Source organism: Acartia tonsa, chromosome 9 (assembly GCF_053477335.1).
Source record: "Acartia tonsa isolate MP-2025a chromosome 9, ASM5347733v1, whole genome shotgun sequence".
NCBI lineage: Eukaryota > Metazoa > Arthropoda > Copepoda > Calanoida > Acartiidae > Acartia > Acartia tonsa.
The window spans coordinates 41,824,944-41,836,402 of NC_137268.1; the positions used below are offsets into that span (position 1 = coordinate 41,824,944).

The 11,459-nt window shown below is 31.7% G+C and overlaps 1 protein-coding gene and 1 long non-coding RNA gene across 3 annotated transcripts; both read right to left on the reverse strand.

The window, feature by feature from the left end:
* Positions 1-4,475: 4,475 nt before the first annotated feature.
* LOC145328966 (uncharacterized) lies at positions 4,476-6,060 on the reverse strand. The gene is made up of 3 exons (XR_013882744.1): positions 5,985-6,060; positions 5,554-5,602; positions 4,476-4,590 (listed from the first exon to the last, which is right to left on the reverse strand). It is a non-coding gene; the product is annotated as an uncharacterized LOC145328966 (long non-coding RNA).
* Positions 6,061-8,695: 2,635 nt separating this feature from the next.
* Positions 8,696-11,165, reverse strand: LOC145328967 (uncharacterized). Of its 2 annotated transcripts, none has more exons than XM_080172950.1 (3): positions 11,036-11,165; positions 9,889-9,968; positions 8,696-9,455 (listed from the first exon to the last, which is right to left on the reverse strand). In XM_080172950.1, exon 3 carries the CDS (start codon positions 9,258-9,260, stop codon positions 8,916-8,918), a length of 345 nt encoding a protein of 114 aa, XP_080029076.1. In that variant the 5' UTR covers positions 9,261-9,455; positions 9,889-9,968; positions 11,036-11,165; the 3' UTR covers positions 8,696-8,915. The 2 variants fall into 2 exon arrangements, with proteins under 2 accessions (XP_080029076.1, XP_080029077.1); XM_080172951.1 differs by having other exon boundaries at positions 8,696-9,469; positions 11,036-11,140.
* Between the last annotated feature and the right edge of the window lie 294 nt (positions 11,166-11,459).

An 11,459-nucleotide genomic window follows, 5' to 3' on the forward strand; every position in this document is an offset into this window, starting at 1 on the left:
TTATCTTAAAACTTAAGCAATTGTTTTGGGAATGGGGTATCCAATTGTATCCAATCCCTACGGAAAATAGCTAAAAGCAATGACAGGAATAGTAGGTATATTCCCTGAAAAGCACAACCTAATTTGTTCAATGGTTTTAGAGAATTTAAGCATAAGACGGACAAACTTTTATATTAAGGACAAGTGCTGATTCTGATTATACACTCCTGGCTTCCTTTAACATTATACAACCATTTTAATCATCACGATTGAAAAATTCGGGAATAGTCCCTTTCGTGACATCGCGCCTAAAGGGGCGATTTTTCGTATTTTTAAAATGGCTTTTTATAAGTTATTTTAGGTTATTTTGGGTTAGGTGATTGCCCCACAGGGTTGAGTAATTGGCCTCGCAGGGTTAGAGCCCCCCCCACAGGGGCTGGAAATAGGAGAAAACTACTGTGAAAAATACGAAGAATCGCCACTTAAGGTGCGAGGTCACGAAAGGGACTATACCCGAAAATTCTAATATCTTATCAATTGCCATTTTAGGAATAATAGCAGTCTCACTTGTATAAATTATCACAGTTGTTTAACAAAAATAAAAATACTACTGAGAAAAATCCTCTAAATTGGTTGACATATAAAAACCTTATTTATTATTAATTAAATGATATTATAACTGAGAAGGAGAGAGATAATTTTGTATTAATAAAAAAACAATTTGATTAAGTCGAACCTTTTCTATTTTCAATGTTAGTTTTAAAGAAAAAGTAAACAAAAATTTTGGGGGGTTAATTTTTTCTTGAGGCGATTCTCTTGAGAGGGTGTTGATACCTTTCTCTAAAAATTATATAACTTTTCTGAACCTATGAGAAACGACATTTAAAAGAACCATATTGATTCAGCAGTTAGGGAGATTCATTGGTACAGACATACAGACAAACATCCTGCAACTTTCCTTACCTAAAATAATGTGTAAGGAAAATAGTAAAACCAATGACTTTTTCGAATGCTGTTTCTCCATTTCAATAACTCGAAAATCAATAGATGGTATAAATATCACAAGATATTGTTTCCAGGCATATTAAACAAGAATAAACTGCGAACCATCCTTATAATAAAGTAATAGGATGTTTGTCTGTACTATACCGGAGGATCCCACTAACCTCCGAACCTATATGGATCTCCTGTATAGGGTAGCTTTATATAGGTCCTGGGAAGGTTCATAGCTATTTGGGGAAAGGTATAACCACCCTCCCAAGAGAAATCTCAAAAAAAACTCCATCTAGCGACGAAAAACTATTTTTTGGTTAACAGCTGATCTTAACGAAAACTTTGAAGTTTGCACATGCCCCTAGAGGCCTTTAGGGGCCCAAGTCGCTAGTGAGAAATACAGCATAAACTTTATAAGGCTAACTGTACCAGTTTTGATTAACAACTTTTAAACAATTTGATTAAAAGAAAAATATAAAAGATTTTCATAATTAGAAGGAAGTTTTATGTGTTTTAAGTTTAAGAATAACAATATTCGTAACTCTACATGTGTTACTTTGTTATGATATGTTCATATTATAGAAAATGTTTGCTTTCAACCAATGTAACATTTGTAAATATCACGATGAATTCTTAATATGCTCTATTCTAGTTGCAAATTGCATCGTATTCAAGACAGTTTTACACGAAAAATAAAATTAAAAATATATAATATATTTATGGTTTCTTTTGGCCCTTAGAGGCCAATTGCCTTGTCCTACAACGTATCTTGTTTAAAATCAAAATGTTAAATGTTATTGAAAATTCTAAAATCAGTACAGTCGTTAAGAGATCTAAAATAGACATATAAACATTCTGTTTATTAAGCAAAATAAATTGAAAAATTAAACTCGCCGGATATTAAGCTTCATAAAAAAAGAAACAGATACCAAAAGACACCCTGGTTCTTATTTAAAAATATAACAAGGTATATAATCACTCTTTATATGTTAACGGGCAAAATTAAACTAACTTTAAAAATTTACCGTACATGTGTACAGAAAAGAAGTCATTCAAAACTGTATAAAAATGCTTAATGTAAATGTTTTTTTTAAATCTAAAGGATATTTTACAGCTTTTAATTGTAGTGTAAAAAGTAAATAAACGTCCAATAAAAAATTATTTTAAGCTTTTGTGTTTCAATATCTATTTTTATTCCTTTCATGATTTGAAATAATGAGCTAGTAGCTAGCAACATCTATTAAATATCAATTTATCTCTAAATATCTGGAATTTTTTTAATATTTTTTCTCTCTTTTTTATTTCCAGTTTATATAAAGGCTTGCATTAGCAATAAAATAGATTAATAAATTTTTTCCATATTATACCAATCAATAACAAGAATCCTTCCATTAACGTAAAAGATTATTGCTTTGTAAAAAGTAGTATTTATTCTCCGGAACTAAATGAACACTCGAATGTAGTAATTGATTTACAATTACTTGAATGATGCACCAGATCTTAATGAACTCTGATAAAGTGACACTCCCAGCTGGCTAAAATAAAATACCATCCATCCAACCTTTTCAACCCATTCCCTCCCCCCTATTGGATGAAATAATTGACCAATAAATGAGTTACATATTTAACAAATGTTCTCCTGTCAATGCATCCACGTATGCTTTATCCATTAATGTAGTTGAGCTACTCTACGATTAAATGAAGACAAATTATTCTTTATTTAAAACTACAAAAGACTCAATTTATATAAATTTTCTTTTTGAAATTTTTGTATGAATATTTTTAAAAATTAAAATTCAATTCTGATTTGGCAGGGCCTTTGTCTGGATTTCATAACTGTGCATGGTATTGAATTTAGTCTGTTTTAAGCCACGGTATTCCCTCTAATGTAATTATTGATGGCGTATATATGATAAAGCAGTAATAGGACCTATTTTTAACGTCTTTGCTTATGACTCGATGTTCAGTAAAGATTCGAACCCGACGACTAGCTTTTATAACTATTAACTATATCTTTATTTTAAACTAAAATGATATACAATTTGTTAATTTACAAAAATTTTATTAACACATTGTTTGGTCTTGGTTTTTCTTTTTTTGCTTCAATACATTGACTCAGAAGGCTAAAAATACAATATTTATTTATCGCATCGTATTATAGACAGCCATCCGTGGATGTTAAACTGAAGAAGTATAATATTAAAAAGGTATAAATTTTATAATTTTCATTTTAATATTCTTGAAAAATTGTCTGTAATACGATGCTATACATGATTATATAGTATGGCGTAGAACAGGTTCTAATCCAGCCGATATTAATCGTCTTCAAAGCTATACTGGATTGTTACAAGATAACAGCATTTGCTATATCTTTGTAGTTCCCTTTGACAAATTATCAAAAGCTGTATAACATACGTTTGTCTGATGGTTTAGTATTAAATATGGGTAAATAAATTTTTGACTGAGTTATACATTTAAAAGATTAAATACATAAAGATTAAAATATCATATGGCCGTTACAGAGATCTTTTCCAACAGAGAAACCTCCTTTTAATACAAATATTATACATACCAACGGCGGCAGCTTTAATGCCAGATTTTCTGATGATATCATCTGTTGTAAACTTTACAATTAGAATATTCTTTTTTGACCTCATCAAGAGGTTTGACGGCAGCTTGGATCCACATAAGCCCAACTAAAATAATTAATAGTATGTCAGGGATGAAGGGGACAGTGGGCTGTAAATTATACTGGTGCCCAAATTTTTATAAACTTTATGTTTTCTCATTTATTATCTTACAAACAAAAAGGGGAACTTTTTATTAAATCTTGATTGAATGTTTTAAACTTTTCAATCAATAATGCAAAAAATGTTATTTTGTTTTTTATGTTCTTTAAGGTTGGACATTACTTCATTGTCATTTTCTTATTCCGTAATATCCCTGACGGTATGTCTATAAGAAAGCGCAGCAGTAAGAAATTATAAAAGTGCAAAAACAAAAAAATGTAAATTTTATTAGCGACCCTCCAAAAGTAGAGCAATTTCAAGCTTTTAATAATTTAGGTTAAATTAAATTATTACAAATCCGGTCATTTAGGATAATAAATCAGAATTTATAAAAAAAAAAAACTGTATAAATACTGTATATATCCTTAAATAAAAGCAACAGGATGTCTGTTCTCTATGTATAGCAATGGATCTTGCTAACCAAATAGCCGATATGATTCTCCTTAAAAGTTGATAAAAGGTCCAGAGAAGGTTTATAACTATTTTTAGTGAAGATGCCTCTACTTTCCCAAGATAATCGCCTATGGAACAATAACACCCCCTCGCCCTTTCACCCGAAGTTAAATTTATGTTCTCTTTTCAAAACTAAAATTGAAAGAAGAGTGTCGAAATTCTACCCAGGCCCCTCCCTCAAGTTCCCCTAGTGGCCCTAAGTAAAATTTATCAGATGAACAAGCGGACATACCAATATTATTAATTAGTTTCTCTATTGACAAACCTTGTGATATTTCTCTAGAGGAAATATTGAAAACTGATCTTTTACACAAATTCTACTCCACTCAATGTTAAAACTATCAAAAACCAAGGAAATTTTGTGTCCAGGCTGTGTCTTAACAAAAAACAAGGATGATAAAATCCATAAATGCAAAGATTAACAAATCAGATAGTCAGACAAACGAACATTAAGTTTGGTTAGGATTTATTTTATGACCATTTACTGTGACAAGAACTCTCAAGGTACCAGGTACTTCTGGTACTAGGTATACCTGACAACAGCCTGTCTGGAGTCACAAAGTGGTTGTAGTATTCTTATGATCAATGTGGTTCCACTACAAACGCAGGAGTCCCAAACGTCGGAGTGGACAAACGCAGGAGCGTTAAAATATTAATTTAAGTAAGTATTTCTATACAGGTTAGGTTAGGTTAAGATATGAATATACAAATAAGCCCCCCGCAGGGGTTAGGCATTTAAAAAACCTAAATCATGGTTTAAATTAGGTTAGGTTAAGGGTCCACTCCTGCGTTTGTCCACTCCGACGTTTGGGACTCCTGCGTTTGTCCTAGGACCATCAATGTTACTTTGTGTTTGGGCTTAATAATTTTGAAGTTTTGGGCAACTTAAAAAATTTACATGGATTTACCTGGATTTTGAAGGGCTCCTCTGGGGCTATAAGTCGCATATTTGTAAATCGTATAACCCAAACAGCAAAATGGAATTTAAGACAATTTGAATATTTTTTTTAAAATGCAAGAAAGGAAAGAATAGTTTCTTGGAGACAGACAAAAAGACATCCTAAAACTTTGACAAATATACATATTACTCATATGTAGTAAATCCTATAGAAAGAATTTTCCAGTATCGCACGGAACAGATTAATATCAGGTAGATTAGAACCGGCTCTCAGCCATACTGAAAAATTATGTATAGCATCGTATTATATCTAGTTTTCTACGAATATAAAAATGTAGAATCATAAGATTAAAACAATTTTTTAGCCGGTGCCTTTGGCATTTTGAATTTTTTTATATCCACGGAAAGATATTTATAATATGATGCGATAAATAGCTAAACCTTAATTCTCCAGGTACAATCTTTATTGTTTGGATACTGATCAGGATAACTGAAATATATAAAATTATTTTATTTAATCGGTTTCGTGACTTTTATTTCATTTTATGATTTTCATAATCTTTAATCTACTCTACATATATATGTAATGTATGTCTATCCATTTCTGTTTTTCTGTGTGACTGTTAGTCTGTTTTACATAATACTAGCGGCTGCGCCCCTAGAGGGCTCTATATAGCTAAGTTCCTTTGTGTATCTATTCAGCTACAAAATTAAATAGGAAAAAAACATGAAACACTTACGTGATTTTCAGTAAAATAAGGGGGCAACGCTTAGTAGTAATGACGAACTTTTTATCTGCCCCCAAATATTATTTTAAGTTAATATTGCTTGTTGACAATATATCTTATTCCTGGTATCTTTTTTTATCTTACTTTAAGGTATTAATGTTAGTTACAGACCCATCTGGTACAATCCAAATATTACAATTACAATCATCACAGCTTCCCTTAAAAGTAAAAGATAAATTCTCACTAACTGACATCACCCTCCTTTTGCCATTTTTACAATGACAAAGAAGGGAAAAGGAAAGCTTTTAAATGTTCTAATGGTGTTCTATAAAGATTTGCCTTTTATTAAATCTTGAATGTTTGGTTAGTTAAAATTATTCCACCTTTAATTTTAATTTATAGAGTGAGTAGTTTTGTTTAATATATTTCATATGTTTTGGGATGTGTATCAATTTTTCGTTTATTATATTATCCCTTTAGATCCTTGGCTGCAGTTTTATTTTATAACAACTTACTAGAACTTTATAAAAACCAAGAAAGTTCACAAAAATAACAGAAATCAAATAACTGCTTCTCATTTTGTTTAAAATTTGACTAAAATTATTTTATTAACCAATTAAATTTTCACTTGTTCAGTTCTATGATTCAGGATAAACAAACAAAATTAAAGCAAGGATGACAACATCCATAAGAAGCGAACCACCCAAACAAAATGCAAGGACGGACAAAGTGATTTACAGAGCAAATGTGCAGTTGTCATAAATTAGAAATGAATTTACAGAAAAAAATCCCCTAACCTTTCTCATACATCTAGGATATAATATTTATACTTTTGTAGCTTGACTGACTGACCAACGGATTAAGAAAATTATACCCCACTGTGGGCTATAATTTAATCAAGACAAAAGTAAGTGCCGAGCCCTGGGACCTATGTATGGTGAAAAAAGACATAAAACCATGATGATTCCAGGTAAAACAAAAATATTTCAGCGGGGGCTTTTTGAGAAAATTAGATTTGAAAATTTCAAGTTCAATTTTCACCCCATAGGAGTTGCCGCATAATCATGACAAGAAAAGCAAATATTATCTATTTTAAATTTTGAACAACTTTGCTTTTATGAAGTCCTTCTTAAAATCTCTATATATGATTTATTTTAGGCTGAATTTTCGTGACCTTTGCAAAGCAAGTGATAAAATTGGCCATTTATTAACTCCCTTCAGGAGTGGTTTTATGAAGAACTTTATAAAAGCAAAGTTGTTCAAGATTTAAAATAAATAATGTTTGCTTTTCTTGTCTTGATTATGCGGCAACTCCTAGGGGGTGAAAATTGAACTTGAAATTTTCAAATCTAATTTTCTCAAAAAGCCCCCGCTGAAATATTTTGGTTTTACCTGGAATCATCATGGTTTTATGTCTATTTTCACCATACATAGGTCTCAGGGCTCGGCACTTACTTTTGTCTTGATTCAATTCTAGCCCACAGTGACCCTGTATCATCACTCTTGTAAGGTATCTTCACACTAAAAAATCAACTATCTATCTCAATTAGCAGCCGCATTGTATTACAAACGGACGTATGGCCACACAGACAAAGTAAATTATAGAATAGCATTGACACTGATAAAAGAAAAATACTCTAGGAGAAGCACACCTAGTATGATTGAACAGTTATCCAGATGACCTTTATTTTTTAGAAAAAATAGGGACAAGTGTAACACATTTTGTTTAGGTTTTATATTGATAGTTAAATAATTCTTCAGCACAAGGGTAGGCAAATTTAGCCTTATTCAATCGCGTGACTTACAGAAGATTCGCCAACCGCCGCGTGACTTACATAATCCTTAGATTTTGACGAAGCAACAATAAGCGTCAGCAACCAAATTCCAATAAATAAAATATGGCACAAACCTTCAAAGCTTTAAACCAGAGTCACCCTCTACAACGTAGGAGTCAGTTTCACCAACCCCAACTTTTTTTTACTTTGAAATAGCAGAGCTGCTTGTATTAGACTCCAGGGGTAGTTATTCTAACAATCAATTCTATAAAAAAAATCACGAAACCTCTGAAGTAAGGTAGAAATATATTTTTTTTATGTAATTAAAGAGGGGTGGGTAAGAAGGGAGGGAAAGGGGGTTAGACTCAAAGTGACACAGCCGCAGCTACAAAATGTGAAACTTTAGGCGACACTCGCAACCACCCTCATAAAACAGCTATGCGGCTGTCAAGCCATGGAAGAACATTTTACAGTTTCCAAGTGATTAGAATTATAATTACTTCGGAAAGTAAACAAATATTATGGAAAAAATATTAACAAATCATATTTTTTTATTCATATTTAGCTGGAAATGTGTAAAATTCGTATGCAAATTTAAAATTTCCTTTGGCTGAATTATACCCCATTTTATTAATTAGGCGCCTGCAGAACAATAGTCAGCTTTATTACTTCAAAAATAAACTAGTAGTAGATTCTAGAGGAGGGCGAAGGATATTAGGAAAAGCCTAAAACCACCCAAAAACATTTATAAAGCTGCCCTAAAAAGTTTAATAAGTTGGATAACCAGTTTCAGAGATATTTAGCTTCAGACAAAACTATTTACTTTATATTATAGGACATTCAAAACAAATTTTAACCAGTTTTTGGAATATACAGAGACGTGCGGAAACGGTATTGTTAAGAATTACTACGCTTTATGAATTATATGGAACTGATATAAACAGGAATCAATATGCCATGGTTAAAATTGATAAGACAGTTCTAACAATTCTAAATTTATAATGAAAGCTATTCGTTATGAACGTAAGGACGATTTTTATTTCTAGAAAAGGCTTTGCCTTAAAAAAATTAAAGCGTAAATTGGTTAAAATAAATTTTATCTATAAGACAAATTATACAAAATGAAGCTATTATTCAACAATCATGAAAAATTCATATATACAAAAGCATAAAGACTATCAAGAAAATTTTTTAATTAATAATCAAATTATAAAAATTACAAAAATTATGAACAACACAAGACATTACAAGTTTGTACAACTAATGTCAATTATTGATCACCAAAAGAAAAGAAAACATCTTATGTGAGGCACAGAACGTCTGACGGCTCAATAAACTTCCAACCGCCGGCGGGAAACATATATTCCTTAGTTGATCTTACAGCGGCTTTAGTAGTGTTGATCATAGACTTCTCCTCCTTTCTACCGCTAACCATCGTCGGGGCAGTTGATTTCGTGAAAAATCCGCTGCCGAACACTGATGACACAATGCCGCTTTGCGGCGGCGGCGGATTGTCGCTGCCTGTTGCGCAAGCATTCATAGCCGCCATTGCATTGGCATCACCACTAGCGCCAGTCGGTGCGCTCACCCAAAAGTTCTGAACTCCGCCGGGCACGTATTCGGGGTTGGCATTGAAATTAAACATTTTCGCGAATTTTTCAAATCACTTTTTTTGAAGATTTTCTTTCAACAGGCTAGATTTGATGCAAATCTTTTTGGATGTGTAAATTTAATTATTACAATATGTGTTTTACTGTAGAAAAATGCAAAAAAAAAACGTGTCAAATTTTGCAGAGAACTTCACCAAGATGTATCACGGCCAGAAGGAACGTTAGGGAACCTAGAATAGGAACACTGGCAAAACAAAAATGATATAAAGTTCTTTGAAATAAATTTGTAGATGGACTACAAACATTTACAACTTTATAGCTGGGTAACGAATAGTTTATTTGGTAAAACCACATAAAAATATAGAAATTGGACTAGCGTATGAAGGGGAGGGGGGGGGGGAGTAATGTCATTATGTTATTATAAAAAGGGGGTGGTCAGTAGTATAAAAAACTAGTTATTAAGGTTATTAGGAACGTTAATATATTATTGAAAGAAACCAGCCTGCCCCCCCCCCCCGTAAAGAATAATAAAAAAAATTATTTAACTAAAAAAGATTGGATAAAAATATTATCAATAACGAAGGTAATATAAGCATTTTTTCACAATATTGACTCTTAGTAAAAAAAAACTTATGACCGTAGCTACTCTATAGTTAAACATACCTGAAAACAACGTTGACACTGGATTTCATAATAAACAGACTTGGCGCCACTGGATTTCTTAATTTCATCTGATTGTACACCTAAATATAAAATAATTAGTTTGCTGCACTTTTGCAATTGTTAATTTGGAAATATAGGTGCTTTCCATCAAAGTACCTAGCGAGCACAGAACCCTCTACCCTTGTTCTTTAGGTAAATAGAAAATAAGTTGAAATTTTCTTGTTATTTGCATTATCCCATTGGAGTGCCTAACTTTGTTGTGCTATACTTACAGTGCTCTAAACCTGCAGGGCTGTCCTCTATCCAATAAAACCTAACAGAACAATTAACAAAAGTTAACCCCTCTTCATTTTTAGTTTTGTTTCAAGAGTTCTTTTCAATATTAAAGTTTAATAGTAGAATCATTTTAGTAGTTAGTTATAGAGTAGCATCGCTAACTAAAGATAAAATATCAAACTTGAAACTAGGACTTGTCAAATAAACAAAATATATTTGTATAATAAGATACATAATAAATGACCTTCATAAAATTAAGTACAAAAATATTTTGAACATTTTTTAAGTTCATGCAATTTAACCGCGTATTTTAAGGAAAGCTTTCTGAAAATTTCATCATTTTTAAAGATATGTTTGAAATGTTTAAAGAAATTTTGGCAAATGTACAAATTTCACAAGTAAACTACCCCCCCCCCCCCCCCCCTCCATATTTTAAATATGACATAATATGTCAAGTTACATAAGATAACACATAGATATACAAGAACTCATATGAATAAAGTCAAAAATAATATTTTCATATGAATAAAGTCAAAAATATGTCAAACTAAAAAATATATATATAGAAAAGGGCAGTCTCAATAAAAATTTAAATAAAAAAATGGATCATGTACAGAAAACGAAGTTGCGGGATTCGTCGTATTTTCATAGTAGCCTTTCTCCTATTTCTAGCCCCTGTGGTGGGGGCTCTTAACCTACTGGGCCAAAATCCTAACCCTAAAAATTAGCATTTACCTAAACTAAAATAACCTATCAAAACCGACTGTGAAGATACGATGAAACCTGCTGCTTCCATGATCCAAAAAAGTTTCTTACTGTGTTTGAAGTAAAACAATAACAAAATATATAAAAAATGATTGAAAATACTTACTGATATAGAACTAGAAGAAGTAAATAAAAACAAGCCCAACAAAAGTAGTTTTCCAGAAAACTTGTAGAATTAAATAAAAACTAACTGACATTAATTTTCATAATACGTGCGCTTTTAAATGCTTAAAACCACCCCTTTTCAGGCCATAGAAGCATTTCTTTCCCCAAAACATAAATACGGCTGTTTCTAAAGCATTATATGTTTTAGTATAACTAAACAATAGCAGCTAGTTTAAGCTTTAAAGCTACTATGATACTTTTCATAAAATGCCTTTAACACCAGCCTATACTCGAATACGGCCATCCCCAAAAATTAAAAGCGCAAACGCCTCCCTTTCGGTGTTTTTGCTTTTTAACGAAAATCCTCGTAGATGATGGTCGAAAATATCCAATATTAGGGGCAAAAACAATAACAGAGCATACGT